Source organism: Sciurus carolinensis, chromosome 10 (assembly GCF_902686445.1).
Source record: "Sciurus carolinensis chromosome 10, mSciCar1.2, whole genome shotgun sequence".
NCBI classification, from domain to species: Eukaryota; Metazoa; Chordata; class Mammalia; order Rodentia; family Sciuridae; genus Sciurus; species Sciurus carolinensis.
Window position 1 is genome coordinate 97,106,614 of NC_062222.1, and position 25,109 is coordinate 97,131,722.

The window sequence follows — 25,109 nt, forward strand, 5'->3', positions numbered from 1 at the left end:
TAACTAGGGACATCTCAGGACATTTCTTCAGATCTGTAAAATGAAGGAAACTCTTCTGTTTCACACATCTTATTTGTTGCTATTGTTGTTGTGCCAGGGACTAACCCAGGGCCTTGTGCATGCTAAGCAAGCACCCTACCCTGAACCTACTTCAAAATTACGAAGTTATATATATGTCTAAAAATAAAGTAATGGAAAATATATTAGGCAAATACTAGCAAAAGAAAGCATAGGGTCCAGCTGGATGGAAATTCCAGTGACTCCGAGGCCTTAGTGAGACCCTACCTCAAAATTAAAAAAAAAAAAAAAAAAAAAAAAAAAAAAAAAATGGAGCTAGAGATGTAGCTCAGTGGTAGTGCTCCCCTGGTTCAATTCCATCGTTACATGCACACACATACAAAAGTTGTGGCAAAAAACCTGTGGGGCATCCAGCCCAAGAGATTCTCAGTGAAATTTGTAGCCTTTAATGCATAAATAAAAAACAAGAAAAGTCAAAAATAAACTAAGTATATAAATCAAGAATATAAATAAATAAATAAGAAAGCAGAAATAAGGAAGGAATGAAAGCAGAAGTTAATGAGATAGGAAATAAAAGTAGATTTGAACAACAAAGTGAAAAAAGTTGACTTTTGGAAAAAAAACTTAAAACTCTGGCTTATCAGTCAGGAGACATAAAAAGTAAACATTTCACAAGAAAATAGAAACAAAGTATAGGATGATTTTTAAAATTTATATAAAATAGAAGATTTTCAGAAAAAAATAATGAGCAAATTTAAGAAGGGAAAGAAAATTCGATTTGTGGAAGCAGTCCAAAAGGTAGTCAGATGTTTTCCTCTAAGAGAGACACCTGGCCAGATAATGTAATGAGCTCTAGCAAACTTTTAAAGAGCTAACAATTTCCATGGAATGCAAAATATTCCAGAATATGAGAAAAGAGAAATTTCCCAACTCAGTCTAGGAAACTAGGATACTACTTTGACAGGGAGTAGATGCTGCTTGCACAGAGCAGGCAGTTCTAGGCTAGACCCACAGGTGTGCAGCAATAAAGAATCCAAATAAAATATTAGACACTCAAAACCAGTAGTGCTTTGAAAATAATAGTGCAGTTCAGTAAATGCATAGTTGCGATAGTTGCACAACATTGTGAATGGACTTAATGCTACTGAATTGTGTACCAAAAATATCGTAAATTGCATCTTTTACCACAATAAAGAAAATAACATTTCAGATGTTGGGAGGCAATTCTCCAAAAATCTCCTTTCTGCATGTCTTTTCTCCATCTCATAAGTGCCAAAGAGGATTATCACAGTCAGGAAAGAGCTAAAAGTAGAGATCTGCTAGTGGGACAAACTCCTTATCATTTGTCATCAGTGGGTGAACCAGGACTTGACATGAGTGCCTCTATACTCTGATTTTACAACTTTCACAATATAGATGAGATGCTGTTGGTTGGCGAGACAGCCTCAGAGCCCTGACGGGGTGTTCTTATCCTTCTACCAGGGGAAGTGGCAATGACCCCAGGGTCAGTCAGAGGCCTACTTGTCAAATGTCGTTTCTTTGGCCTGTTTGGGCAGATTCATAATGCACCCAAGGAGACAGACCATCAAAAAGGAAGCTGCTCACTACTGGACTTTTTGGTACTGAAGACAGAATGTGCCTCCCTTGGGCATTCTATTTGGTCTTTTATATCAGCTAACCCACAAATCAGCATTCTTTGAGTGGGGCCAAACCAATAGCACTGAATACTCTCTTTGTCCCTTAGATCCTACACTGCAGTTTGGCAACATGTCATATGGTTTGCCTGAGTCAAGAAAGTGCAGCGGCTGGCAATCTGACCTGCTGCCATTATCTGTCACCCCTATCCATGTGCTATGTAAACAGACTCATGGGCATGGCTGCCCCTGAACCATTCACTCTACCTAATGCTACCAGTGCAAACTCCCAAACATGGACTCCACCTTGCCCAGGTACAAACACACAGTCAGCGCCACCTTTTTTCCGTCTGATATTAATTCATCTGCTTCTCCTGACTGCCGAGCAGCCTTGTGTTATGCCATGTATGGCTGTCAAGGCCGCAAAGATGCAGTGGCACTGCCCATCTGATGACCCAGGCAATGTAATGATGATCCAAATCGAGTTACAACACAACTGAAACTGGAGGGTCTTTATGACCCTTTGTGTCAGACATTCATATGTGGGAGAGTCACCAAACCGTCTTGTCTATTGTGGGTAAGTGTTGCTTTCTTGCTCATTTATCACCTCCCGTCCTTGGCAGTGACACCAGAGATTAGCAGGTCAGCCTGAATGGTGTGAGTCATACTAGTCTAACACATTAGCTTTGGACTACTGGATGTTCAAATAACACCCACCACTGCTCCCCATGACAGTTGATTGTGTTTGGGATCCTGGGAGGTGATTTCGGTTGCTATTAACCTTTCTGTTGCTGACTAACCTCTTCTTGCTGCTTGGGTTGCTTGCTGTTTGGATTTTGTCATTGATTGAAATTAGCTTTAATTAATAGTGAATGAGTTGAACAGGTTTTGGTCCTAGCCTGTGTTGGCCAGATTAAGCAGGATGACCAATGGAGTGGCATACTTAGATGAAAATGCTAGTTTGGCTACCTTTTGCCCAGGTCATTTCTCAGCATTGTGTTTTCAGTGGGCGACCTCAAGCGTTGAGGCGCTGTCTACTGGGGCAAAGAGCAGGCTTACTTATTGCCTGCTATAAAAGAGTTGGGTCCACTAATCTCAGTGTTCCTGGCTGTGATGCCACCTCTGCATACTGAGCATTCATTTATCTGTGCCTCTCTACATTGCCTCGTAGGGTTTAGCGGTCAAAGGCACCAATGCAAACAGTGCTGCTTGTGTCCTGTGCTGTGCTATGAGTCATTCCTTTACATCTAACCCTGCAGTAACCTGGTTTCTGCCAGCATTCATGAAACATCGATTTGCTAGCTCAGTAGCTTGTGAGTAAAATAAAATCCTAGACCCAGTCTTTCAATTTCTTGACCATAGATTGTTCTAGTTGAATTCTATAGTATTTCTTGTTACAGATTTCAGCACTCTAAATTTTCTCAAAACATATCCATCTCATCTGTTGTATTAGCATATTGTTGTTCTTCATATTTTTGTATTCTTGGTATCTGATGCATTTGTACTTATTTCCGCCTCTTTTTGATTTGAATTTTATTTTTTCTTGATGCGCCTTGTTTCAAAAAGCTTATTACTCTGTTTAAAGAGCCAGTTCTTAGTTGGGCCCGTCTTGATGTTTTGGTTGATGGTAATTGTTCCCTCTCTCTTTTTTTTCGGTCCTTTGCTGGTTCCAGCAGCAGGGGTTGCTGTGCTCTTTTCTAACCTTTGGAATTAAATGCTGCTCATTTGTTAAGTTTTTATTTCTTAGTTCACAAATTTAAGTCATGTTTTCCTCCCTTTAGGCCGTTTCTGTGCTTCACAATTTTGATTCTTCTTTCATCATCGTTCAGTTAACAATTCTAAATTATTGCATTTCCTTTATGAATTTCATTTTTACCCAAGAGCCATTAAGAAAGAAATTTCCAAACACATCAAAGTTTTACTTTCTAAAGGTTTACACATTGTGGTCAGAAAATAGTTTACATTTTTAATCCTTTTTAATCTGAGATTTCCTTTGTGTTCTAATGTGGTCTAATAGTATGATTTACTATTACCACTGCTTTTTGGAGTGCTAGGGATTGAACGAGTCTCATGCATGATTGGCAAGGGCGCTACCACTGAACCAAACTCCCAAACTCCCAAACTTTTGATCTTTTTTTTTTTTCTTTTGAGATAGGATCTCACTATGTTGGCTCAGGCTGGCCTTGAACCTGTGATCCTCTACCTGAGCCTCCTGAGTAACTGGGACTACAGGCACATGAAACTGGCTGTATTTTTTAGATGTTAGAGATATGCTTGAAAAAATGTGTATTTTTAGTTTATTTGGTGTGGAGTTTTTTGTATAGATGCAAGTAAAGCCATATGCTTCTGATAGTGACAACTTGTTCTATTGTTACTTTTACCAGTCTGAAACACCTTTTAGTCCTTTTTTTCCCTAAAATAATGAAAGATTGGTACTTGAGCTTTTTCTTTGGTTCCCCATTTGCCTAGTGTATCTTTTATTTTCAAACTTCTTTAGCCTTGTATTTCAAGTATCTCACTCTTGTAGTTAGCATTGTTTTTTAAAATCCAATCTGAGCTGAGTATGGTGGTACACACCTGTGATTCCAGCAACCTGGGAGGCTGAGGCAGGATAGCAAATTTAAAGCTAGCCTCAACAACTTAAAAGTGTGAGCCCGTGTCAAAGTTAAAAAAAAAAAAAATCCAAGTTGACTTTCAATTGGGGAGTTTTACCCATTTATAGTTACTTTTATACAAGGATTTCTTTTGGCCCTCATTTCATATTTTCCATTTACCTACTTTGTTTATTTTTTAGTTTTCTGCTTTCCAGTACAGAGATTTTCTTCTTCTGCTGGTTTCAATGTTAAATCACTTTAAAATTGTCTTAAGGTATCTTTGATTACTAGTTGTGTCCATGGACAAGCTATTTTAACTTCTCTTGCCTGTGTGTTTTCTTTAAAATTAGGAGAATAAAGGTAACAACACTTCATATGCTTCTTGTTAATATGTATAAAACTCTCAGAATAATGTCTGTAGGAACAAAGCTGTGTTTACTCTTCTAGCATTGTGATGGTCACTGTTAGGACCCATATTGTGTTTTTGCCTCCTGTTGATTTCTGAAACATCATCATCTGTGGTCTCCCAACAAGACAGTGTTTTACCTTATCTCATATTCCTTTGTTCTCTTTCCTTCCCAGCATCGAGTATCTCGTTGGTATTATCTAGATTCTTGTTCTGAATATGAATATACTTTCTTCACTTCTTTTCTGGTCACAAATAGATGGACATAGCCAGAGGACAGACATAGTTCACAGTGCAATAGGAGGAAAGGAAATTATATGGATACAGATACATTTTAATGGATTTGGAGAGTTTCCATTTTCTATATTGGGAAGGAAAGGTTAAAGAAAAAAGAAAATTAAAAAGTTGAGAGGAGGGAGATTTAAAGGTCTGAATAAAGACGTATGAAATACCTGGGGATAGATTGTGGATTGATCAGAAAAATGTAAAAGAATTGACATAGTGCTGAGTCTTTGATGTTAAGGGCCAGGAACTTCAAGTGAAGAGTTGTGTGATCATTTGTTTTACCAGTCCCATCCATCTGCTTAGGAACAGATGCAGAGTAGCTAGAAGACTTGGGTATAAACAAGATTCAAGTTTTCATTCCAGAGGGACAAGAGAATTTAGGATATGTACAAGGACCATGATGTCTGTGCTAAATAAAAAAAGTGAGGGTGATGGAAATCAATTTTAGAGATCTGGTAATATTGCAGATTGTTGGGAAAGGTATAACAGAGTAATGTAGAAAAAGGGGTGAGTAGGATGCTAGAAATCGAGGGTTATTTTGTTTTTGATCAGGTCTGTTTCCCAGGCTGGCCTCAAATTCTTGGGCTCAAGGGACCTGGCCTGCCTCAGCCTTCTAAGTAGCTGGTGCTATGGGCACACACTACCACACCTGGGTATAAATTGAGACTTTGAAGATAATAATGAGATCCAGAGCAGTGTTCTTCAAAACTATAGGCTGAGTTTCACTAGTGGGTCACAAAATCAATTTGGTTTGTCAATTTCTTAAAGTAGCATTGTTAACCATGGTTGCACATTTAGAATCTAAAGCAATATGGAGATTCCTTTAAAAAGTAGGAATGGAACCACCATATGTCCCAACTACCCAACTCTTTGGTATATATCCAAAAGATCTAAAATCAGAATGCGATCAGGATACAGGCACATCAGTGTTTATAGCAGCACAATTCACAATAACCAAGCTATGAAACAACCTAGGTGTCTGTCAATAGATGAATGGATTAAGAAAATGTGGTGTAGATACACAACGGAGTATTATTTGGCCAAAAAAAAAGAATGAAATTATGGCATTTGCCAATAAATACATGAAACTGGAGACCATCAAGCTAAATGAAATAAACCAGACCAGAAAGTCAAAGGTGGAATGTTTTCTCTGATATGTAGAAGCTAGTCAAAAATAAGGGGAAGAAAAAGAAGGGCATGTGTGTGTGTGGGCGGGGGGGCTTCCATCAAAACAGAAGATCAGTGGAGTAGAGAAAGGAAATTGAACAGGAGGGAGGAGGAGCAGGATAAGGGAAGACCGTGGAAAGAATCTGATCTAACTATTCCTATGTACATATATGAATACAGCACAGTAAATTTCACCTTCATGAATATCCACAAGGCACCAACTCAAAAAAATCAACTATAATAGCAAAAAGATTACAAGAGGGAAGGGAACAGGGGGAGGGAGAAGGGGAGGGAAAAGGGAAGTACAGTTGACTGAATTAGAGCAAATTATATTCCATGCTTTTATAAGTATATCAAAATGAATTCTAATGTTATATATAACTAAAAAGAGTTAATACATTTTAAAAAATAAGCAAGTCCATAACTCATTTGCAGAGATTCTGATTTATTTGGTCTGGTGTGGGGGTTCAGACACTTTTCATTAAAATTCTCTAGGTAACTACAATGTACGGGTATAGTCAATAACCATTGGTCCAAGACAATACTAACATAAAAAGACCAATGATAAAACTAATGGTAGACAAACTATCAAATACTAAGAATTGGGAGGAGTATAAAATAACATGTCTGATGAATTGCTGTAAGGTAGAGGGCAGGCACCATAGTCTAATGGTAACTAATGTTCTTAACAAAAACATTTGCAAGTGAGAAAAAATGTATCTACTCACAATACGTGCACGTTTATGCATTTTGTTGACAGATTATCAACAGAAACTTTGACTTCATTTCTTCTATTTTTGAATCAACTGGATAATAAATGAAAGTCAGTTAAAGGAAAAAAAGGTACTTGGCACTTAGTTCAGGGATATTCTAATATGATAAAGTTTGATTTAAATAAATTTTATTTAATTTTAGATTTAAGAATATTGCTAATATAAAAGTATTTCAAATACTTATAAGAGAAAAATAAATTGGAATGTTTATTGGCAAATCTATGTCAAGCTCCATAATTTAAAATTATTTAAAACAAAATTAAAGTATCTGTAAAATGTCAGAACATTCAGTATTTAAAGATAAAACTAATTTCTAAGATAAATTGTAAGATCATGGTTATGAAAACAATTATAGTAAGCTATACAATTAAAATTATAGAAAACACTGAAAATGAAGTATCTAATGTCTTGCTATTGCTTTGGGGGGAAAAGGTGGGGACAATGTTTTTCATTTTATTTATATGTATTTATTAAAAGATCTTCCATATGACATTGCAAATAGTCCCACTTCCCTTTTTGCTATAATACATGGATGCACTCAAAGGAGATAAGATACATAAAATTACAGAGATGGTGTGAAAGTAGGCCACCCCACACCAGGCACACGCTGAAGTACTGCCAAGGGCACGCCCTGAACACACACAGCACACAGGTTACAAAGAGCACTGCCCACCTCCAGGGACACATGTGAACTTCACTTCATTAAACCAGCAAGGAAACAAAATACATCATAAGTAAATGCTCTTTCGCTTTCCTTTTGTTAGTTTTTAAGTTCTTTTTCAATCATAATGAAATTTGCTAGAACAGGATTTTCTTCAGATGTGTACAGTTTAAACACGATTCATTTTTGTATCTGACATGCTATTTTGTATTTGTTTTTTTATTAACATATGCATACATCTAAATTCCTTAAAATTACAACCTTGAAAATGAAATGTAAAAAGCTATTTTCAATTTCTATGCCTCAGGGTCAGTGTTTACATACTATTCTGGAAGACTGGTAAGTTACAACATACAGGATTAGAACCAAAAATTAATCTCATTGAGTATATGTTGGAAATTTAACAAAATATTTGATGTATTTACTTTTATATACTTTCATATTCTCAAATTTTAGGCTAATACATGAACGAATTTTATATACTGAAAAAGCATTCCAAATTTCTGCTCTATTGTTTTATAAAATTCTGAATATAGCTTTAAGCTTGATTTTGATAGAATCTATATTATGTGAAGAGTCCACATGTCAAAATAATATAATATTATACACAATATACAAATGTATCTTTCCCATCACAGTTCTTCTGGTTGGCAATAATTAATGACACATGGTAATTATTTTATCAAGACCTCTGATATTAAGACTAGACTTGAATACATTCCCCTTGATGACAGACAGCAAATCTATGAATAATTAATTTTACATTCAGAAGGAAAAAGCATGACAGCACAGCATCAAAATGAGAATTCTTTGTGAGTAGATTAAGATACTGGTTATAAACACAGGCATGAAAACTAAAAACACTTTAAAAACAAGTACTGTAAAATATTTACACACATATCATGGCTCATTAAGAAACAGATTATTAAAGCATAATGCGAACAATACATTATATTAATTCACAGTACAAATACATTTTAAGGAGTAATTTAAGTCAGGAATAATAAAAATATACATATCACATCAGTTAAGCACTATTAATACATATTTTGTTCTGTCATATATATGAAAATATACATAGAGTTCTTTTCAACCAAACTTTTTACATAAATATTCAGTGATTTAAATAAAAGTTGCCAGAGGTAGAATTTGTGTCAATGTTCATGATTTTCAGGAACAAGTACTTCAAATATTTCATTACTCTTGTGTTCTTTTAAATATCCATAAAGAAACTCATGGAAAACCATTATTCTGAAAAGAGTAAGAAGGGAGGTGGGTTAAGAGAAAAATAATATAAACAAGCTTATTCAATACCCATAAAAAAACTGAAATTCAATCATTTTAAAAATAAATTACAGTCTCCAAATAAAACCTTATGCCCCAAATCCAGTTATATATATATATACACCTTTTTTATATTTAAAAAATACTGTTCTACTTCTTCAAATTAAAAAGTGTGATTCTATACTTTAAAATAGTGATTTTGATTTCCTTATTCATACTTTTCTGAATTTTACATTTTCTCAGTGAGCATGTGTGACAGTGTGATATAAGAAGAAACACATTTGGTCTCTGTCCCTGCTTTTTGGCAGATGGCTCCTTGAAATCTCCAGAGTGATACTAGTGTCCTCTGTATAGTAACAAGATGACTGTGGCTGAGGGACTCCTAAATAGCTTCTGAATAGAGGCAATGCCAGGAAGACCAAGGTACGATCTGGGAAGGGAAAAGAGTTGACGGTGGAGTTGATCACCAATAATGAATGATCTAATCATTCACACCTGTGTAATGAAACCTCCATAAAAACTCAAATGGACTAGGTTGGGAAGCTTCCAGAAGCTGAATACTTAGAGGTGCCTGGAGTTGATCACAGAAATTCTACATCCCTTCCCCGACAACTCACCCTTCCACCTGCCTGTTGATGTGTATCCTTTGTAATGGGTAAAGAGTGTCCCCAGAGCTCTGTGTGCCACTCTAGCAAATTAACTGAACTTAGGGAAAAGGCAGTGGGAAACTGGACCTACAGCAGGTAGGTCAGAAGCACAGGTTACAACCTAGGGCTTACAACTGGCATCGGAGTGGGAGAAAGGAACCTTATGGCACTGAACCCCTTCCCAGTGGGACCTGACACTATTTCCAGGTAGAAGAAGAAAATAACAGGCCACCGAGCTGGTGTTCAACAGAGTATGTGGTGTCAAAAGTGCTGTGCTGAGGGTGTGTGAAAGTAGAAAAACATTTTAGTGTTTTTCTATCTCAAATATCAAGTATCAGATACAGCAGTCAAAAAAGTAAGAAAATTAGAATATATATTTTAACTACTGATAGAAACACTAAGAAATTACTTCATGGCTGAGCAATTCAATTCTGAGTGCACATGGGGGAAATTCTTTTTTTCTTAAATTCTTTAAAATTAGTTTTGGTGACAATATTTAGAAAATGTAGATAGAAATGAATTACTAGTCAAAAATCTCAGGATATTTTGAAATTGTGAATTATTACCAAATTAAAAATTATGGATTTGTTAACTGTTTAAAAGTTTTCTAATCCACATGCAATAGGATGGTTACAACTTAAAAAGCAGAAAATAACAAGTGTTAATGAGACTGTGGAGAAAGGAAACCTTTCTAACAGTGATACTGGAAACATAAAATACTGCAGTGAGTGGGAAACAGTTTGGTAGCTACTAGGAGGTTAAACAGAATTACTGTGTGAACCAGAAATTCTCCTTGGGTATATGCCAAAAATTTTGAAAAGGAACAAAAACAGATACTAGTACATAAATGTTCACAGCAGCATTATTTACAATAGCCATTATGTAGAAACAACCCAGGCGTCCTGAACTGATGAAAAGGTAAAAATAAAATGCAGTACATCCTGTAAGATGGATGAACCTTGAAAATATCCTAAGCAGAATAAGCCAGGCACATAAGGAAATTGTCCATTGTTTCAGTTATATGAAAATTTACAATAGGAAGATTCATAGAGATAGCAAAGTAGGTTAGAAGTTACCAGGGGCTGGAGCACCTGCCTAGCATGTGTGATGCACCAGGTTTGATCCTCAGCACCACATAAAAATAAATAAATAAATAAATAAATAAATAAAGGTATTGTGCCCATCTATAACTAAAAAAAAAAAAAAAAAAATTAAAAAAAGAAGTTTCCAGGGGATGAGAAGTGAAGAATTATTGCTTAAGGAGTTTGGGAATTTGTTTGAGGTAATGGAAAGGTTTTAGATATGGTGGTGACATCCAAACAACATTGTGAAGGTAACTAACGTCACTGAGTTTAACACTTATAAAAGTTAAAATGGCAAAATTCATGTTATGTGTTTTATAGTCATTAGAAACAAGTTTTCTAATTGATCTCAGCTGGAGGAATTGCAGGATTCCACTATGTTCTCTATCAGTGGTTCTTAAAGCATAAGTCTGTGGATCCCTGAGATTTCCCAAGACCCTTTTAGGGGGGTCTACAAGGTCAAGTCTAATTTTCATAAAACCAAGGAATTATTTGCCTTTTCATGATTATGTCCTCACAGCTTATAGGTGAATTTCTAGAGCTTACATGATGTAAAGGGCTAGGGTCTATCACAACTACTCAACGCTGCTGTGGATAAAAGCATTCTCAGTTTGTAAACCATGGCTATGCACTAACAAAGTTTAATTTACAAAATCAGGAAGTAGGGTGGATTTGACCTGCAGACTCTAGGATGCCAAATTCTGATCAAAACTGTCAATCAAGTATGAGAAAACATTTGTCACACTGTACAAGGCTTTATAATAAGAAGGTGAACTGCCACCTAAGCACATTCAGAGTAGCAAAGCAACTTAGAAGTCATAAGAACACAGAACTCAGAATGAATGAAAGAGGAAAATAAATGTTTTAATCAAACAAACATAAAGGCAATCAATCAGGAATTATTTAAACCTAAGCCCCACAAACACTGGGTATCAGTATGTTATGTTAAAGCACAGCACATAAAACTAATGTTCATAATGAGGATTCTGAGTCCTTGAGCAAATGTTCACTATCTTCTATATATAGTACTTCTATTAAAAAGAGGCAAAGAAACATATCGACTTAAAAAAGACTGATGCAACTATTTTTGTCAATGAATCTGGGTTATTCAGTCATTACCTGTCAAACTCTGGATCTGACTCATGCTTCTTTCTCATTCATTCCCATTTTCAATGAATTAGCACATCCCTGTGACCCTCGGTCAAATGTATCCTAACTCTTTACAACTACTCTGGAAAAAGTTTTGCCATACCCACTAACGCTTGGGCATATGCACATTCAGTGACCCAGCAATTTTACCCTAAGTGTATACCCAGAGTACTTCCTACATCCACACTGGGAACTACACCAAATGTCTACCAACAGCAGAATGAATAAATGAACTGTGGCAAGTTCACACTAGGGTATTTCATTCTGCAGCAACAACACTGAATGATCTACAAGTACACATAACTGGATGAACAAATCTCACAAATGTGTTGTTGAGGAAAAGAAGCCAGAAATATAAGTTTTCATTTATAAAGTGTCCAAAAACAGGCAAAAAGAATATATATGACAGTGAAGACAGTTACTTTTAGAGCAAGGCTAATGACTAGAAGACAGTACCAATATTACAAGAGGTAATATTTTGTTTGTTGACCTGAGTTAGTTAGGCTCAGTTTGAAAATTCATTGAGCTGTACAGATATGGCATCTTGATATAAGTATGTTAAAATTTACTTTAAAAATTCTGACCTAGCTTTCAATATTACAATACTGATTTTGAACTGCTTATACTATTCTTTTTCAAACTCCTTATACATCTTCTTACCTCTGGTTTCTACTCTCAAACATGGTTGTGATGTTAATCCACCAAAAACAATTCTTTCATCTTATCCCCTTTTTTGTACCCATTTTATAGGCAGGAGGACCTTTAATGGCTCCCGATTTACAGAATAAAGTCTACAATCTCTAGTCCTTACATTCAATATACGTGGTAAACTCCAATTCTACTTTCCAAACTTTCCTCCTCCCTCACTATCCCCCCACGACCTGACATTCCTGCCAAATTGAATATACTGTGCCACATGCAATCCTTTGTCTTTTTCTTTTCTTCTTTTTTTTGTGGTAGTGGCAAATGAATCCAGGATGTCAGGCAATCCATATTTGAATCTACATGCTAGGCAAGTGCTCTACCACTGTGCTATATCCCTATCCCTAAAGAACTTTGTACTTTATCAAATACCTCCCTAGGATGACTCATATTATTATCTGGCATTTTTGTTGCTTTGTCTCTCTCTCTCTTTTGTTGGGGTAGGGATTGAACCCAGGGCCTCGTGCATACAAGGTAAGTAATCTACACTGAGCTACATGACATAAAATAAAATGCATGTGCCAAGAATGTTTGGTTTAATGAGTGTGTGTAATTGTAGATAGTGACAGAACCACCACCACCAAAACAGAACATTTCCATTACTACAGGAAGTTCCCCTGAACACCTTTCCAGGCAGTTTCCCCTCCACAACAAAGAAAACTACCTGAATTTTTACAACCACAGATTAGTTTTGCCTGTCCTTGGTGTTATAAACCTACCTTTCTAATAACTATACATTTATATGTTCAGGAGACTGTAAAGGAGACTTCAGAGTAGAACTAAGGGGTGGCGTAGGAAGACCAAGTCGACGCATCTCTTGGATTGCTCGTTCTCTGTGGGTAAAGATCAAGTGAGACAGATTATATTCAAGCACTAAGAAAACTCAAAAGTGGTATATGCAAATATCAGGTGTTTTTAATTAATGATATCTACTTAATTAATTTAATTAGTATTTCTTTTTTCTTTTCTTCTTATTTTTTTTTTTTAATGGTAGTGGGGAATGAATGCAGGATGTCAGGCAATCTATATTTGAATCTACATGCTAGGCAAGTGCTCTACCACTGTGCTATATCCCTATCCCTAATTAACTAGTATTTCTATTAAATTTATATTATATTTTTTGTTTTATTTTTTTTCTCCCAGAAAGGGTCCCACAGTATGATGCCTAGGCTGGTCAAATGATCCTTCCACCTCAGCCTCCAAAATAGGTGAGACTACACCACTGTGCCTTGTCTTAGTATTTCTACTAAATTTGAATCCTATTATCTTTAGAGAATTTTTTAAGTGTTAGGTAAAATATTTCAATTAAAAATAATATGCATTACAAGAAACTGTTCAAAGCAATTATTCTATAATCATGCTGCAGGACATCATTAAAATAATATCTTAGAAATAAAATGCTCCCAAAATATTTAGTAAAAAAAGAATACTAAGTACACATTCAGATAGACACATATAGGCACATACATAAACACATGACTAAAAATGCTAACAGTGGAAGGGAGAACTTATCATTTTAATTTTATTCTTTATACTTAAAAAAAGAAAAGTCAAATCTTGTTTAATGTGTTCTTAAAAACTAAATACTTCCATGTTAGCAAGCAAGTTCCTCACCTGACGTGACCCTTCTGTGGGGATTTGGTGCTGTTAACCACTCTTGGCTTTCCTGACACTACCATCTCCTGATTTTCCTTCTACCTACACAGCCATTTTTCAGTTTTTTACTGACTCCTTTTCTTCTGCCTGTATTTCACATGGTGGTGCTCTCTGGGCTAGGTTTACATTCTCTTCTGTGCTTTTCTGTGCCAGTACTCTCCTGTGCTTCAGATCCACACACGAGTTTCTGTTGGACATTCCACAGGTACCCAACACACCCAGAATTGACCCTTGCTTACTGATCTAGGCTAGGGCAGATTTCATTCCCCAGTGGGCCAATCAAATCCTATACTCACTTCTACACCCACAACTACATAATGTTTTTAAATGTCTATATACAAGTCTTGTCTCCCTCATTATAATGGGCCCCCTGAGAGTCAGTTATTTATCTGTTTTCCCTATTTAACTGGTATTCTTAGCACATGGTATAGTGCCTGGCCTATAATGGAAACATCAAGACTGTCATGAAGGGGCACACTTCATAATAGTAGGTTCTTTTTTATCTTACAGCAAACTGAATATAGAAAGGATAGGAACATTAAAATATATTCAGCGCTAGCCTTTTGGATCACCCTTACATGGCAAATAACCTCCTGTTTTTAGGTATGTAAACGTGATCTTCTTCCCATTAATTTAAAAACAACCATTTAAACTTTTGCATAAGGGATAGTTGTGTACTATCTGCACTTCATTAATTTTTCACTTAAGTCCTAGGACCATGCTTGCCCCTCAGAGGAAAGAGCTTTCAAGGTGTTTCCTTCTCTGCCGCTTCCTTTCCATCTCTCAATGCCCATAAAACTAGCCCTCTTTCTTCTTCCTTTCTCAAAATTCGGAAACGTCAGAAACCAAAGTCCATTTTCTCTGTTATACTTTCCTTCCCTGGTTCTGGGTCTGCCCCCAGAGCAAGCGTCATGATTATGCTGCCATTTCCTTTGTGGGCAATTCAGAGTCTATGGCCAAGACCTCACGTCTATGCCTTGAGTTCTTCAGTATTGAGGATTTCCACCTAGTTCAGTGTTTCTCAAACTTTTTCATTGCTACTCTCCCAAATGAACTTTCTTAGATTTTTCTCCCTCAGATTATTCTGCTACCCCATGAAATTTTAGTACACACAAGTTAAGACTGATTTTAATTCTTAAATCAGATCTCATTTCTGTTTATAACATTTGGGGATTGAATTTTTCAACATAAAGCAAATGAACCAAAATAGGAGTATGAAAATTACTAAGGTGTAAGGAATATAAATTGTAGAGGTTAAGAGCACGGTCTTTAGAATTGGACCAATTCTCCTGGTTTTCAGTGTTGGCTCCGTCACTTAACAACTGGGTGACCTCAGTTTGCTATAATATAGGCAGAAAAGACTGTTGGTAGAATTAATAGACATACACATAGGGTCTTGCAAACATTTATGAACTGCTCTTCTGATGATCATTGTCATCACATTCATGATTAGTAATGGGAGCTTTTAATTTGGACCATATTTTGGGGGCTCTTGGAGGAATTGCTGTTGACTACCTATCTATAACCTCTGGAATAATGTTCTACTTTTGCCCTGTGGAATGCCTCAGGAAATACTGATACAACACTTGTTATTTTATTTACTGCAGGGGTGTTATCTTTCACATTATTTGTTGCCTTTTAGAAAGAAAGAAATACCAAGGGAGTTTACATATTAATGTGAAAACAAAATTTGTTGTTTGCAAACCATATTAAATCCTTTTTGGGACAGAATAGAGAACATATAAAAATACTGGTGGCACATGCCTGTAATCCCAGAGGCTCAGGAGGCTGAGGCAGGAGGATCACAAGTTCAAAGCCAGCCTCAGTTACTTAACAAGGCCCTAAGCAACTCAGTGAGACCCTGTCTCCAAATAAAATACAAAATAGGGCTGGGGATGTGGCTCAGTGGTTGAGAGTCCCTGAGTCAATTCCTGGTACAAAAACAAAAACAAAAAAACCTCAAAAAAATAAACACTGGTGCTAAATTTTTTTTTCTTACCGTTCATATCTTTCAGTTGAAATCTGCCTTTTCAGAGTATCATAATCTGTTTGTAATTGTGTCACTTTAGCTCGAAGCATGGTATTTTCCCGGCTTTGACTAGTTCTTAAAAACAAATTTAAAGATCACAGAAATAAATAACAAAAGTTTCATTTTGTAGAGTCAAGTGCTATAGGTATTTTTCTAAAATCAACAAACATATAGAGGTGATGCTTAAGGACAGAAAAATAGAAGATCAAGACTTTTCAATAATAATTCTCTAAACTTCTAAAACTTCTAACACAAAGTTTTCATTCACTTAATTTACTTATCATTGACAGCTTCTAGTATGTGACAGGAACTGCAGTAGTGCTGGGCAAACAAATTTGAACACGACATGAACCCCAAGACATATCTTCATTGTTCTTTCGTGTTTTTTTTTTAAATATCTTTTTTGTTGTCGTTGGACACAATGCCTTTTTATATTATTTATTTATTTATTTATGTGGTGCTGAGGATCAAGCCCAGGGTCTCACACGTGCTAGACAAGCACTCTACCACTGAGCCACAACCCCAGCCCTCTTTCATGCTTCTTGCCTCATAAAGATTTTAAAACTTCTTTTAAAAGCCCATTCTTCCACTTGAACTCTACTCTGGGTTTTCTCCCCTCTCCCAACAAACACCTCTCCATTCTAAGATGATGTCATCATCAGTCTCCCCAGTGGTAACCAATGCACTTACAAGGGTCAAATCCCTGCCTTTTCTAAGTCTTTTCCTCATCCACAGCTGAGACACAGATCCATTTCCCCAAACTGACACTCTCCTCTACTGAGTCTCTGTTCATTACTCACATTTGGGCATTTGCCTAAAGTTTACCCCTGTCACTCACTTCTACTGGGTACCACTTTGGCAGTGAAGATACCCAAGCCTACATTTCCAAACACTGTCTCGCCTGAGCTATTCTTCTGAATTTCCAAAGCAGGAGACAGATACATCAAATATTTTGGTTTTTCTACCACCATTCACACTTTGACATCCCTCCTTTCTCCCCCCAAATTAAAAAATTATATTTAACAAGTACTTTTCTCACCTAGGTTGATTTATGACACTTACACTTTGCTTTCTGAAAGGGTTAACTTCTCCTTAAGTAGCTGAATTTCTGTATCCTTCTCGTGGGAGGTTAAATGAGTATGAAATTCTTTATCTCTATTTGTAGCCAACAATGATTCAAGATTTTTAATCGTGTGTCTCTCACTTGACAGTTGTTTTTTTAACAGTTCTGATTCTGACTTTACATTTTCTAATTCTACCACAGCCTACAGGAAAAACAAAGATTAATTCAATATAATTTTAGACTGAAAAATTATCTGACAATATAGCTCTGCAGAACTATTTACCCATCCTGTGCTTCATTTGGAGTATTGGTTAAATATTTTAAACCATTTAATTATAAGAACATCTCATTTTAAAATAATCTTTGCTACTTTTACTAAGGACTTATTTGGCTATAAGATATTCTCCAACCCTCAAACAGTTTTTACTCATGCTACCTTGTCAAGAAAGGGTCATTAACATAAAATCCCAAAATGCAGCCGCCCCATCAGCATAAGGTCCTCTGGTCTACTCAATATACTTGTTGACTATATAGTCAAGCCAGTATTGTCACTTTTAGTACCTGAAAACACACTATTAGATGAGTAAAAATTGAAAACACTCATGTTTGAAAACATACCTAGGCTGTTTAAAGTAACACCTTGGTTTGGAATGGGAAGTTTTAGCACTGAAGTCTAACTTTAAACAAAGAGAGATTGTTTGGGATGTGTTTCTAAGCTATAGTGAGAAAATTCATAATCTCAAAATACCCATCCATTCCAAAACAGAGAACACCTAATTTGATCACTACGTTTGCCCAAGAAATCTTGGAAAGAATCCTGGAGTCAATTTCGTCTATGTTATGTCATGAGGTGGGTATGGTGGCTCGCCCCTGTAATTCCAGCAACTCGGGAGGCTGAGACAGGAGGATCACAAGTTCAAGGCCAGCCTCAGCAAGGCCCTAAGAAACTCAGTGAGACCTTGTCTCAAAAGACAGAACAAAAAGCCCCACAAAAAACCCAAAAAGGGCTGGGATGTAGCTCAGTGGCAAAGCACCCCTGGGTTCAAACTGCAGTACCAAAAAATAAACAAACAAAAACCAAACCAAAACAAACAACATCCTGTCATCAAAAGTGACTGCTATAAAGGGGAACAAATATACTAGGTAGTGAATGGCAAAGTAAAACAATTAGAGTAAGCCTCCAGAAAACAGTGTGCCCAGACAACTTCTCTTTAGTTCTTACCCTTTCCAACTCAAGGCTTTTAGAATTCAATTGCTGGGTCATAACATCTTTGCCTGAATCAAGCTTAATGCAAAGTTCCCTAACAGAAGACAAATCATTTAATACTGCTGCTTTATCATTTTCTTGATGTCTCAGCTCGTCTTCTAATCTAGCCATGGCTTTTGCCATTGATGAGATCTGAGATTCATAAGCATGATGTGCATTTACGTGCTGAAGAAAGAAAATAAAATAGACAAAAAAATTAAAGTAATTCAATAATTTCAAGGTCTTGACGCTGTACAGCTACAACTTCACTTTACAAATATATGACAGCCAATTTTTGCATATTTAAAACATTCTCAGGAAGTAGTCTGCTATTTAAAGATGGCCTACTTAGTGCACAAAAGGAATGGAGTATAATTACTAATCATGGTAACTAAGTACCTCATGTATATTTGGAAGGTACAAATATGAAAATTATTGTGTCAGGGTATTGTGAATGTGAGGAATTCTTAAGGTTATATTAAATTTTTCCTTTATAAATTCCCTTTGCTATAATATTGTCTTTTCCTTTTTTTTTTTTTTTTTTTTTTTTATTTATTTATTTATTTTTTTTTTTTTTTTGTAAATGAAATTTATTTATTTATTTATTTTTTTTTTATTTTATTCATTTTTTTTTATTTATTTATTTTTTTTACGTTTACATAGGGTAATGATGTTTATTATATTTTTCCCCTCCCCCCCACCCCTCCCACCCCTCCCACCCCTCCCACCCCTCTTTTCCCTCTACACAGTCCTTCTTTCCTTCATTCTTACTGCTCTCCTTAGCCTAACTCTAAACCTAACCCTAAACCTAATGCTAGCCCCTCCCACCCCCCATTATATGTCCTCATCCGCTTATCAGCGAGATCATTTGTCCTTTAGTTTTTTGAGATTGGCTTATCTCACTTAGCATGATATTCTCCAATTTCGACCATTTGCCTACAAATGCCATAATTTTATCATTCTTCATTGCGGAGTAATATTCCATTGTATAAATATGCCACAGTTTCTTTATCCATTCATCAACTGAAGGGCATCTAGGTTGGTTCCACAATCTGGCTATGGTGAATTGAGCAGCAATGAACATTGATGTGGCTGTATCTCTGTAGTATGCTGATTTTAAGTCCTTTGGGTATAGGCCAAGGAGTGGGATAGCTGGGTCAAATGGTGTTTCCATTCCAAGCTTTCTGAGGAATCTCCACACTGCTTTCCAGAGGGGTTGCACTAATTTGCAACCCCACCAGCAATGTATGAGTGTTCCTTTTTCACCACATCCTCGCCAACACCTATTGTTGCTTGTATTCTTGATAATCGCCATTCTAATTGGGGTGAGATGAAATCTTAGGGTGGTTTTGATTTGCATTTCCCTTATTACTAGGGATGTTGAACATTTTTTCATATATCTGTTGATTACTTGTACATCTTCTTCTGTGAAGTGTCTGTTCATTTCCTTAGCCCATTTGTTGATTGGATTATTTGTATTCTTCGTGTAGAGTTTTTTGAGTTCTTTATAGATTCTGGAAATTAGCGCTCTATCTGAGGTATGGTTGGCAAAGATATTCTCCCACTCTGTAGGCTCTCTCTTCACATTTCTGATAGTTTCCTTTGCTGAGAGAAAGCTTTTTAGTTTGAATCTATCCCAGTTGTTTATTCTTGCTTTTATTTCTTGTGCTATGGGAGTCCTGTTAAGGAAATCTGATCCTGAGCCAACAAGTTGAAGATTTGGACCTACTTTTTCTTCTATAAGATGCAGGGTCTCTGGATTGAAATTAGAAATAAATGACAGAATAAAAAACAGAAACTTCTCCAATACCTGGAGACTAAATAATACACTATTATATGATGAATGGATAACAGAAGACATCAGGAGGGAAATAAAAAAATTCTTAGAAGTAAACGAGAACAAAGACACATCATATCAAAATCTCTGGGACACTATGAAAGCAGTACTTAGAGGAAGATTTATTTCATGGGGTGCATTCAAAAAAAGAAGTAGAAATCAACAAATAAACGAGTTAACACTACAGCTCAAAGCACTAGAAAAAGAAGAGCAGACCAATACCAAAAGTAGTAGAAGACAGGAAATAGTTAAAATCAGAGCCGAAATCAACGAAATCGAAACAAAAGAAACAATCGGAAAAATTAATAAAATAAATAGTTGGTTCTTTGAAAAAATAAATAAAATTGATAAACCCTTAGCCACACTAACAAAGAGAAAGAGGGAGAAAACTCAAATTACTAAAATTCGGAATGAACAAGGAAACATCACAACAGACACGAGTGAAATACAAAACATAATTAGAAGCTATTTCGAAAATCTATACTCCAACAAAACAGAAAACCTTGAAGACATCAACAAATTTCTAGAGACATATGAACTACCTAAACTGAACGAGGAGGACATACACAACTTAAATAAACCAATTTCAAGCAATGAAATAGAAGAGGTCATCAAAAGCCTACCAACAAAGAAAAGTCCAGGACCAGATGGGTTCTCAGCCGAGTTCTATAAAACCTTGTCTTTTCCTTGAAAAGTAACATATATACTTATCGTTCCCCAAACATTAATGTGAAATTTTAAAAAACAGGGTTTACTTTAAAATTAAATACTTCAGAATGATTTTAATTCCTTTTGATTTAAATAGAGGATTTTATAAGATTTTAATAATGTTGAAATAATGACCAAAATTTGAAATACTGATAAAACATTCTACCTAGAATAATTCACATTTTAAATTTCTCACAATTAAAAATTTAAATGGTAAATACAAACTGACATAAACTTTACTCCTATGTTTTGGGAAGATGCCACATTTGGAGAATAATTTTAATAGACTTAAATGAATCAACATTAAAAATCTAACATTATACTATAAATGTTTAATAAATATCAACAGGTACAGAAAACACTTGAATTTTCAAATATTAATACATTAAGTAAATAAAAATTCCCCCATATAAGCCAAATATAAATACATAAAACTAATACAAACAATTACAAAGAACAAAAGAATTAAGTAACTCCTGAGAAACTCTTTTGGGGGGTTGAAAAGCATTCCTTTAGTTACCATACTCTTCGGAACTGAATTTGTAGAGATAGTATATTAGTTTCCTAGGGCTACCATTATCAAATCACCGCAAACCAATTTATTCCCACAGAGATCTGGAGGCCAGAAGTCCACATCTTGGGTGTCAATGGAGTTGACTTCTGGAGACTCTGGAGCAAAATTTGTTCATGCCTCTTTCCTAGTTTCTGGTGGTTGTGACAATACTTGGTGTACATTGCCTTGTAGAAACAGCACTCCAAATCTCTACCTCTGTGTTCATACAGCATTCTCCCCTGTGTCATCTGTGTCCAGATCTTTCTTGTCAGGACAGTAGTCATTCTTTAGGTTACAGCCTATCCTAATGCAGCATAACCTCATCTGAATTTAACTGTATTGAAGACCATATTTCCAAGTAAGGTCACATTTATAGGTACTGGGAGTTAGGAATTCATTGTATCTTTTTGACAGACACAATCCTACCTCCTCTCTGGTTCCCCAAATTCATGTCCTTCTCATGTATAAAATACCCACTCCATCACAACTTAGCATCAATCTAAGTTCAGAATCTCATTGAGACATCATCTGAATCAGTTATGAGTGAGACTGAGCATGGTCCAACTTGGGGCAAAATTCCTCTCCATCTCAAAACTAAAATACTAGAAAATAAGTCATCTGTTTCCAAACTACAGTGGTGGCACAGATTCAGAACAGGCAGTCCCATTCCAAAAGGGAAAAAGTATAGAAGGAATAAATGGATTACTAATCCAAAGAAAGCTTGGAACCATAACACTTCAATGTGCAAGAATAATCATCTGTGGCTCTGATGTTCTTTTCTCTAGGCCTGCCAGGGTGGTCCCATCTTCTTGGCCCTTAGGGGTGGTGGCCCTGCCCTCTAGAACTAAAGAGGCAGTGGCCCCATCCCATTGGTCAATGCCCAATAGGTCTGTGGTGGCAGCAGAAGCTGCACCAGCCTCTGAGCTGCCCTTGGCAACTCTGCTGGGCTTTCAGCCATCCTTAAGAATCAGTTTTCCCTTTTGTTTCTTTTTTTTTTTTTGGTACCAGGGATTGAACCCAGGCACACTTAAACACTGAGTCATATTCCTAGCCCTTTTTATTTTTTAGTTGTTGATGGACCTTTATTTCTTATTTATTTGTATGTGGTGCTGAGACTCGAACCCAGCACCTCATACATGCTAGGCAAGTGCTCTAGCGTGAGCTACAACTCCAGCCCCCCAGCCCTTTCTATATTTTATTTAGAGACAGGATGTTACAAAATTGCTTATGGTCTTGCCAAGTTGCTGAGGCTGGCTTTGAACTTGTGATCCTCCTGCCTCAGCCTCCTGAGCTGTTGGGATTACAGGCATGCACCACCTCACCCAGCTGATTCTTCCCTTTTCTTGAAGGTGAACATACATTTGCAGCCATTTTATACCAGTGAGATCCCATAAGTCCAATAGCTTTTCTTCATTTTATTCCATTTCTGACCCTTTCAGTCAAAGCTGGCAGCATTTCTGTTGAGATTACTGATTGCACACGAGTCACATACCTAATTTCTCCATCAAGAATTTGTCTGGCCACACTCTTGATCCTTTCTCCAGAGAATACTTACCTGGACAGGCTAGTATTATTTCAGAATCATCAAGTTTTGGTACCTTTTTTGCTTAGTAGTTCTTTCTTCAATTTCTACCTTTCCTCTCACATTTTACTGTAAGCAGTAAGGAGAAATTAGGTAGCCCCTTTCACACTTTGCTTAGAAATCTCCTCAGCAAAATGTCCAAGTTCATTACTTCTAAGTTTGCTTTTCTTCCCACCAGTAAACCGTAAGTTTTCCAAGTTCCCTGCCACTTTATAAAAAAAATCATCTCTTTTCCAATGTCTATTAACATCTTCCTTAATTCAATCTGAGCCTTCATGTATTCCATAAATGACATAAGCTCTCACCACAGTTGCCTTTAATGTCCATTTTCTTCAAGACAATCTAGGCTTTTACTGTTAAGTACCTCAAAACTTTTTCAGTCTCTACCCATTACATAATTCTAAAGCTATTTCTACATTTTTAGGTATAATAGCAGCAACCTACTTCCTGGCACCAAAATCTATTATTTGTTTCCTAGGACTTCTGTAACAAATTGCTACAAACGGAGTGGCTTTTAAAAATAGAAATTTATTCCCTCATAATTCTAGAAGTTGATAGTCCAGAATTCAGGTGGTGGCAGAGTTGGTTCAGTCTGGAGATCCTGAAGCAGTATATGATCCATGCCAGTCTCCTGGGTTCTGGTGGATACTGGTCATTCTTGGTAATAACTTGGAGATGTATCCTTTCAATCTCAGCCTCAATCTTCACATGGTGTTCTTCTGTGTCCAAATCTCCCTTATCTTATAAGGACATTGGTCCTTTTTGAGCTTCTACTCTATTCTAGTATGACCTCCTTTTAAATTGATTGTATCTGCAAAGACATTATTTCCAAATAAAAGACTGGGGTTTAGGAACTAAATATGCCTTCTAGAGGTTTTAACTCTATCCCTTATAGAAAGCCACACTTTCTCCTGAAATAAGAAAATTTTAAAAACCATATCAACAAAACAAAACATCAACTGGTCTATATTTATCTAACTCAGAGTTCTTCTAGTTTAAATGAACTCAAAATTTTATTATGAGATTTTTGTCTTTTGGGGTGGGGTAGTGCTGGGGATTAAACCCAGGGCCTCAAATATGCTAGGCAAGCACTCTACCATTGGGCTACATCCCTAGACCTTTTAATTTTGTTTTAACATGATATCTTGCCAAGTTACCTAGGTTGGCCTCAAATTCAATTCCTCTGCTTAACTTCCTAAGTAGCTGGGATTACAAGTGTGTGTGATCATGCCTACCTGGCTTAGACTGTCTTTATGACAAAAGCTTATTTAAATCTACATGCAGAAGAAGGATGTTGGATGCATACCATATATCATATACAAAAATTAACTCAAAATGGATCACAGACCAAAACTTTAGATCTAAAGCTTTAACATTCTTAGAAGAAAAATTAGGGGGAAAGACTTATGACATGGAATTTAGCAATGATTTCTTGGACATGACACCAAAATTATAAGCAAAAAAAGGAAAATAGGCCCAGTGGTACATGCCTAATCCCAGCAACATAGGAGTCTAAGGCAGGAGGATCACAAGTTCAAGTTCAGTCTCAGTCTTAGCAAGAATGTCTCTTTTTTTAATAAATAAAGGCCTAGGGATGTAACTGTGGTAGAGTGCTCCTGGGTTTAATCCCTAGTACTCCAATAAATAAATAAGGAAGGAAAGAAGGGAAGGAGAAAGGGAGGATGAAAAGGGGAAAAATAGATAAATTGAACTTCATCAAAATTAAAATCTTTTGGGCATCAAAAAGTCAACAAGAGATCAAGGACCTAAAGGTAAAACCTGAAACTATGAAACTATTAGAAGAAAACAGAAAAAAACTTTAGTTGTTGGTTTAGGCAAAGATTTCTTAGATAATTAGACCCTCAAAACACAGGCAAACGAAGCAAAATTAGACAAACAGAATAATATCAAACTAAGAAGTTTATGCAGAGCAAAGGAAACGACCAACAGAGTGAAGAGAAAATCTGAAAAATGGGTGAAAGTATTTTCAAACCATCCTTCTGACAAGTGACAAGTAATATACAGAATATATG

General features: G+C 36.2%; 1 protein-coding gene across 5 annotated transcripts in view; it reads right to left on the reverse strand.

Moving 5' to 3' along the window:
• Nucleotides 1-6,569: 6,569 nt before the first annotated feature.
• Cep135 (centrosomal protein 135) overlaps nt 6,570-25,109 on the reverse strand; it is a 73,340-nt gene continuing 54,800 nt past the window's right edge. For 4 of the 5 annotated variants that reach the window (XM_047566982.1, XM_047566980.1, XM_047566981.1 and 1 more), the window contains 5 exons: nt 18,373-18,582; nt 17,150-17,352; nt 16,058-16,162; nt 13,122-13,235; nt 6,570-8,789 (listed from right to left, as the gene is read on the reverse strand). In XM_047566982.1, coding sequence (XP_047422938.1) covers nt 13,133-13,235; nt 16,058-16,162; nt 17,150-17,352; nt 18,373-18,582 — 621 coding nt within the window. In that variant the 3' untranslated portion in view covers nt 6,570-8,789; nt 13,122-13,132. The remainder of the gene's footprint in view (nt 8,790-13,121; nt 13,236-16,057; nt 16,163-17,149; nt 17,353-18,372; nt 18,583-25,109) is intronic. The other variant, XM_047566984.1, reaches the window with a different exon arrangement.